This window comes from Trematomus bernacchii, unplaced genomic scaffold, assembly GCF_902827165.1.
Source record: "Trematomus bernacchii unplaced genomic scaffold, fTreBer1.1, whole genome shotgun sequence".
Classification (NCBI taxonomy): Eukaryota; Metazoa; Chordata; class Actinopteri; order Perciformes; family Nototheniidae; genus Trematomus; species Trematomus bernacchii.
In genome coordinates this window covers 1,482,351-1,490,000 of record NW_022987582.1, presented here as the reverse complement: position 1 = coordinate 1,490,000, position 7,650 = coordinate 1,482,351, and the positions used below count along the sequence as shown (strand labels likewise).

The 7,650-nt window shown below is 40.5% G+C and overlaps 1 protein-coding gene across 2 annotated transcripts in view; it reads left to right on the top strand.

Annotated features, from left to right (window-relative positions):
• kcnn3 (potassium intermediate/small conductance calcium-activated channel, subfamily N, member 3) overlaps nucleotides 1–2,744 on the top strand; it is a 46,347-nt gene extending 43,603 nt beyond the window's left edge. For both annotated transcript variants that reach the window (XM_034127320.1, XM_034127318.1), the window contains exon 10: nucleotides 606–2,744. In XM_034127320.1, the coding sequence (XP_033983211.1) occupies nucleotides 606–1,025 (420 nt within the window). In that variant the 3' untranslated portion in view covers nucleotides 1,026–2,744. The remainder of the gene's footprint in view (nucleotides 1–605) is intronic.
• Nucleotides 2,745–7,650: the final 4,906 nt, after the last annotated feature.

The following is a 7,650-nucleotide window of genomic DNA, read 5'->3' as shown; positions in this document are numbered from 1 at the left end:
GTGTGTTGTGTGTGTGTGTGTGGAGAGATAGGAATAAAGCGGGGAATTGTGTCTTCCTAAGGAATAATGCCTTTAGCACAAAATATCTTTGGCCAATTGTGCATTTACCATGGTTACGGAGGCCATGATGTGCAAGGCAGGGACACTCTGTCACCACGCTTTCTTTCCCCGTTTCCTCTCTTACTTCACAATGTTAGAAGGTTCAAGGTTCTTTATTTGTCATACGAACATAGCTACAGAGTAGTTATGTTGATGAAAATCTTAGGTCACAGGCTTCTCCAACAGTGCAACACAATAAGACAGAAAAATATAGTGCAAGTAAAAAGTACGCCCACATGGAGACTTTCCTCGAGCCTCTCCTTCAGCCCAGCTTCTACTCCCTCTTGGAAATGTTTTACTCAATCCTCCCGAGGCCCAGGCTTGTCCTCTTCTCTATTTGACTTCACTCTCTAAACCCCTTTTGCTGTCTCTTCTCATTCGGTCCAAATTGTTTTCTTTAAACAAGCTTTAATAAAACAGCCCTCGTAATACCTCTGTTTACATATTAGAAATCTGTCTTCAAAGTACTCTGTGCTCACTGAGTCTCCTCTGCTCCCCTCTCACAGATGCAGAGCGTCATGTATGAGCTCATGTCGGAGCTCAACGACCGCAGTGAGGACTTGGAGCGCCAGATGCTGTCCCTGGAGTCGCGGGTGGAGCAGCTCACCGCCGGCTTCAACACCCTGCCGGCCCACCTCTCGGCCACCCTCAGCGCTCAGCATGCCGCCCTGGTGCACTTGCTTCGAGAGAGGGATTCGAGGGACTGGAGAGGCGGAGGTGGTGGAGCAGGTGCCGTTGTCCCGCTGTCCCCAGCTGTGTCTGTAACTGCTGCTCCACCTTCACCAGTACGGGTTTCGCCTCCAGCACCGCCCCCATACCAAGTCCCCACTTTGGCCTTGGAGTCCCCTCTGACGCCCCCACCTCACAGCCCCGAGGGGAGCCTGGAGGCGAGTCCCAACACCAACACCTGCACTTCTGGCTGCTGAGACAGCTCTGAGGACCAGGAGAGGACTTACCTGGAGAGAAAACTGGGAGAGAGTAGGGGGGAGGCTGTGCTAGTCCGCTTACTTCAGATTAAAAGGAGAGGAACATGGAGGGAGGAGGAGAAAAATTGGAGGTGATCCCCTGAAACCAACGCTCCATGAGGGAGGGATGAAGACAGAACTATGAGAAGAAATAATGGGATTAAGATGGAGAGTCAGGATGAATGATGAGACATCTTAGGGACTTTGGGGCGCTTTCCTTGAAGGAGGAAGGAAAAGAAAAATGGAGATAAAATGGAGACGCTAAAAGGTGTGAGGGGGAGGAAGGATGTCAAGAGGGTGAGAAATGGAGGAAGAGAGAATGTGGAAGGGGAAGGAGAGGGGAGGAGAAATAAGAAGAAGAATGATATGAACTCCAAGCTCCTAAATGGAATCTACTCCAATTACTGAAAAGGGCCTTTTTTCTCTCTCTATCTCTGTCTTTCTCTCTCTCTCTCTTTCCTCCCCCCCTCCCAATATCTCTCTCCCTTCATCAGGAATTAATGACCATGACTTTTTATCCTTATGATGTATTTTCTATCTGAATGCTAATTGTGTGTTAACGAGCATCCCTTTAACAGAAGGTTCGATCAATACGACCGTGATATTAAAAATAAAATAGTGGCATGTACCGCACACACACACACACACACACACACACACACACACACACACACACACACACACACACACACTTGTACACAACTTATATCTGCGCATTATCCACAGGAAACATGTGAACACAGCACAAACATAAAAACACAATCCTTAACAAAGCTGGCCCTTTATACGATTGCACAAAGAAATGTTGTGCTGTTGCCAACAGGATGATATTAAAGCCTATACTGCCAAACACTCGACGCACTGTCAATCTCCACAGAGCACTGCCAAGCAATGTAGACACACTGTAAAAAATGTTCATCCAAATGACTTGTCTTGAGTGGGTGTGAGCTAATGCAGTAGTTTAGACTTACATTGCATAGTTGTGACATGTTAACTACTCAGATGGGAGAATCATAAACATTCACTGAACCACACAAATCACAGATGAGGTTGAAATAAGTAGTTATGACACTAAGGGTTATGAGTCACCATAACGTCTGCTTGTGACAAGAAGACAGTCACAGATCATAAAATATCCGAACACAACTACAGCAGGACTTTATTACTGCATTTATTGAATTACACATTAAGCTGAACTGATTTTACATGTGCTTGTAGGTTGGTTGTTCTTAACTAAGACTTTTAAGGGTTTGTTTCGTTTTATATCTGTGAACATTTCTTATGACCTCCAGAAAATTGATAATTTATAGTTGAATTAAGTGCATTAATATAGGGATGTTTTTTGGAGGAAAAAGTAGATTGCAACACAAACATTTATTAAACTGTCTTTTCAATCTGGTTCATTAGTTTTGAAGAAAGAATAACTATACAAAACCGAGCTTTGCACAAACATAATGTTCCATGTTTGGTGATTGTTCTGCAGACAGGTAAACTCAAATCAAAACTTTATTATTCATCAATAATGAATTATCTGTTTTTTGTCTGATGTCAGTGGAGTCCGATTGACTGAGATGCTGTATTTATTGTTTTTCTTTCATTCTTTAGATATATTTATGCTTAGAATTACTAATCTTTTGATTTTTACATTAGAGATTTAATTAAAAATCCAACAATTGTTAAGCTGTGTGATTAGAAGTTGATGTGATAAATATTTTTCACAGTGTACGGTTGTGTGTAACACCCTTCATGAAGGGAAGAAGAAGAAATGTCTTACTACCATTCTTTCTTCAGGCTCGCAGCCCCAAAACGACACTGTTATCATGAATGTATTCTATGTAAAGAAATACACTCAAAACACTCTCGCTTGCTCGATCACTTAAACTGCCGTGCAGACACAGGAACAGACACCAACACGCACGCACACACAGATATACACACACCTCGACAACCAAAGTGCTCTCTCTTAAACGGACTTCAATAAGAGGCAGGGAACGCTGCTGTCACTGGGGACAAAAGATAGCAGGAGGCGTTGCAGATATCTAGACAATATTTCTGAGGGAATAACTGTGAAAATCTGGGCATGGACTTGTTAAACTGCTGTGCATGGACTGCTCTTCACTGCTTTAAAACAGATCAAGGTGGACTATGGATGAACACAAGGGAACACAAATAAACCTTACAAAGGATAAATGGCCATGAGGGAACAGCTGTATGAAATTAAAAAACATAAAAAGAAAGACTTAGGTTTATATGACAAAAATTATTATGGTGTGAAGGGAAAAGAGACAAGCCTACTCTTCATTGGAAACAATATCAAACTGTCTTATGGCGACATGCTGTGGCCGGAATACTGAATTACATACGCTTGGAATATTGTATAGTATGCTGTTAACGAAATCTAGCTTTGTATTGCTTAGTCCTTTTCTACCATTATGATTACACGCAGTTATAGCTGATATATAATATTACTAAACTATAGTATTCTTCTCATTCGTAATGACAATTCTGATATGTACAACAATACGTTAAATAATTATGAACAAGGAAAGTGCCCTTTAAGGTTGAAATTATTTTGTAATTTTTATTTTATCAGAGAGAATTAATAAAGTATATATCTATAACATTACAGCTTCCATGTTTTCTGTGTCGCTGTTTTTTGTTTGTTTTTCCTTTTTTTATTTTGGATGCTACGGGACTCAGTGTGATTATTTAGAAAAATAAAGCAACCCATCTTCACATCTAAAACGAAGGACCTCCCGCAACAAATTCATTTGAAAGTTGCTACAGGCTATTTGACTTATTTTATAAAACAAACAAACAAACTGAAAGGTTGTTTTGACCAACGAATCTCTGAAGTATGCTAATTCTGTTTCAGATGCTCGTCCTCTCGCGATATTTGGAGATAACCCCACGGAAAGTTAGCTTATATCCAAGTAGGTTGTGTATTTTTTTATAAGATTTGAATAAGTTACGTTTTATTTTGTAAACTGTTTCACCGTCACACCCAGGGGCGGACTGGTACTGAAGTGGGCCGATCGGACGATGTGGGCCGGTCGGATAAGTCACTAGCCCCCCCCCCCCCCCCGTTGACAATTTACTAGCGGTGAATACTTGCGGTACCGAGGTGGGCCGGTCGAGAGTCCCGTGCTGATTTGTAGTCCCAGTCTGCCGCTGGTCACACCAGTGACGGCTGGTGATAAAAATGTTGGGTGGGGCGCAAAAAAAAAATATGTACAACACCACTGTAATGTCGAAGGAAATTGATTGTGATTCATGGACACTAGCCCTGCTGATGAATCTTTTAATCGGGTTGGTCCGGTCCAAGCTCCTTTATTCTCTTTTTTTTTCAGTGGACGCGTTGTGAAAGGGTGTTTTTGTAAAGAAAAAACTGAATTTTCTACGGCCGCACTTGAATTTGCCATGACAATATCATCCAGAAAACTAATGGCGAGTGTGAACATAAAAGACAGCATCATGGCCCAATCACATCAGGTCAAAGATCATGAAAACAATACAGATTCGCTGGAAATAAAAGTGGGAGGGTCTGGAGCGCAGAGAGCTGCGCCCCGTGGGAAAATCTGAAGCCGCCAATCAGCGAGCAGCTTTTGGTCACCTGCTTACCAAAAGTTTAACGACTTCCATTCGCTCTCATTTGGCCGGCGTCCCTCAACCAGGAAGTATGTATTCACACACAATACCCAAAATGCAAAAAACATTAATAGCTAAGGTAAAGTATGATACTACATGAAGTAGCATTTTGTAAATGTGAGCAGGTGTTTGAGTGCTTTACTCTTTGTTTTCAAAGTAGATTCCTTGATTTAGTGTGTCAGTAATACTCACATGTTGCCGACCTGTGCAACAATAGGATTAAAAAGTCATATTGTGCTACATTTAATACAATTGATCCCTAATTTAGTCATAGCCTTCTGCAAAATGTTCCTATTTTCCTTTTTCTCTGCAAATTAAATTGTGGATGGAATTGTTTCTTACCAAAAAATTATGCATTTATAGAGCATGAGATTGTTTGATTTAGGATCTTCAAACAAACATCACTGTTGTAAAGACATCACTGTTCAGAATATTCCCAAATAATCTACACAAATTCTTTATTATTTGTTATATCACATGTTTCTATACCTGCTCACTGGCCATACCTCATGATGTAAAAGAAATAAGTCACATCCAATATATTGAACAGCTTGTTATCTGTTTTACCTTCCTTTTTTCTTGCTGATAGTTGAGTTGAGTCTTTCCAATTTGTTTTCTTCCTCTTCTCTCAAATCCACATCTTACTTCCATCCTATTCATTTTCCCCAAATGTCTTTCTCTTTTCTTACTTTTTCATATTTACAAAGCATCAATGTTTCTCCTCCCCAGACTTTTTCCAATAACTCCTTTTCACTTTAAATGTTTTAAAATATATATTTAATCGACACAGAATGTTGTCCTCTTTCCAAAACCTTAACAACGACATTTTACTTCCTTACACTTCCCTCCTTCCTTCCTTCTTCACTTCCACCTTTACCATTCCCTGGAAACATGTCTCCTCCTCTTCCTCTTTCTTCCCTCCTCCACCTGCTTCCAACTTCAACTTTTGGGACATTTTTCCGATCTATCTACTTCCTCTTTCACTGTCCCAAAACGTTTCCACCTCCTCCTACTCCTCCCTCTATCCCTTTATCTGCTATTCATCACAGTGTTGGATCTCAATAGGAGTAGCACTCTTCCCTATTCTTTTCCCCTCTAGGGACATTTCGAAGGAGCTTAACTTCAGTGTGTGTGTGTGTGTGTGTGTGTGTGTGTGTGTGTGTGTGTGTGTGTGTGTGTGTGTGTGTGTGTGTGTGTGTGTGTGTGTGTGTGTGTGTGTGTGTGTGTGTGTGTGTGTGTGTGTGTGTGTGTGTGTGTGTGTGTGTGTGGTGTGTGTGTGTGTGTGTGTGTGTGTGTGTGTTACGGGGCCAAAACGGCAAATATGTCTTACCTTTGCTGTTTTCTGATCAAAAGTTGTGTTCAATGGCATTAAAACGCATATAAACGGCGCTGAAGGCTAATCCAATGTCTCTGTGTCACTTTGAAATGATTACTGATAATCCATCATTACATTTATGTCAATAAGAGTAGTTTTCATATATAGCTGCGATGAGAGCTACGACAGTCTATGAGAGCTTCCGGTTTTGGGAATGCTGGCTGCGCATCACTCGCATTCACCAATGGTAATGTTTAGATGGATGTATGAACCCCCCCTCGATTCTATTGGCTCTAACGGTTAAAAAGAGGTGTCAATCACCAAAATCGACCGATGGGTTCCAGAGATATGGCAAATACACTGAAATTAGTTTTTTTTTCTAAACCTCTCTAAAAAGGTCAAATGTCACTTGTTTTGCATCAATCTTGATACAGGGTACTTATTATATATCATAGTTTGGATTCCTAAAGCTTTAAGACTATCCCATCATTCAAGGGTGGTTTTCACTATAAGTAATGTTTTTATTTTGGACGGACACCATCATTTACATTTTCTTTTACTATGTTCAATCTGAATTTACTTTAAAATAAAACAATTCTATATTGATTCTCACTCTTCTACATCCAACTCACAGGTATCATTGCTTTGAGAAAAAAGATTATTAATTTACCCCTTTTAGAAGTGAAGATTGTTCTGGGCATGTCATTTTCAAGCCTGAAACTTGAAAAACAGGCTCAGGGCTTAACAGGTTAATAATTCCTCTGTTCCTCCAGCCTTTCCCCATTATTATTTTTGTCGTTTCTCGGGCTCAGAGGGTGCAGCCTGCTGTGTTTGCTAACCAGAGCAGAAATAAACTGTTTGTCCACCATCTTCATAATCAACCCCTCCCATTTCTGTCCACCCAAAATACAGTATAAATACTTACAGTCTGTTACACACTGCACGTGCATTCCTTGTTTCTCAAACACTACACACAAAGGCATCTTTCTTTTTCTCAATTGGTGGCTTTTCTTTCAAAATAGCAGTTCAAAATAAAGCTGTGAGCATGTTAATGTGTTGATGTCTTGTACTGTACACATCAGTCAAATGCAGACACAGTGATTACTTGTGTCAGGTTGGCATTAATGAAAGCAGGTTTTCAGCGCTGGTTTTCCCACCACCGCATAGAAGACGCCAAAATATATATAAGCTCTTGTTTATATGTCATATATTTAGGCTTGGATTCATTGAGTGCCACAGAGTTTTCCAAAAGCTGCTTCTTCAATAGCAACTTTTGTATTCAGCCTAATTCAATAGTACAACATCGTCACTCATGTCGCCAAAATGGACAACAAGGAACAACTCTGCAGCTACCTGAGCTTTTCCCGCCTTTTTTAACTAACGGTAAAGCACACTAACTATATTGTTGTGGTTTTAGTACTCCATCAACCTTTGTAAGCAGCTTCTCTTGTCAAAAAAGGCTAACTAGCTTTACTAAAAGCTGCACAGTGAAAAGCTAGTAAAAAGGAAGAAAGCTAACTATGCAGAAATGGTATTAGTTGAGACGTGTTAGCCTTAATAAGCTAACATATTTAAGTGTGATTTGATGCTGTCTGTATCTGCTAAGGGACACTGTTACACAAT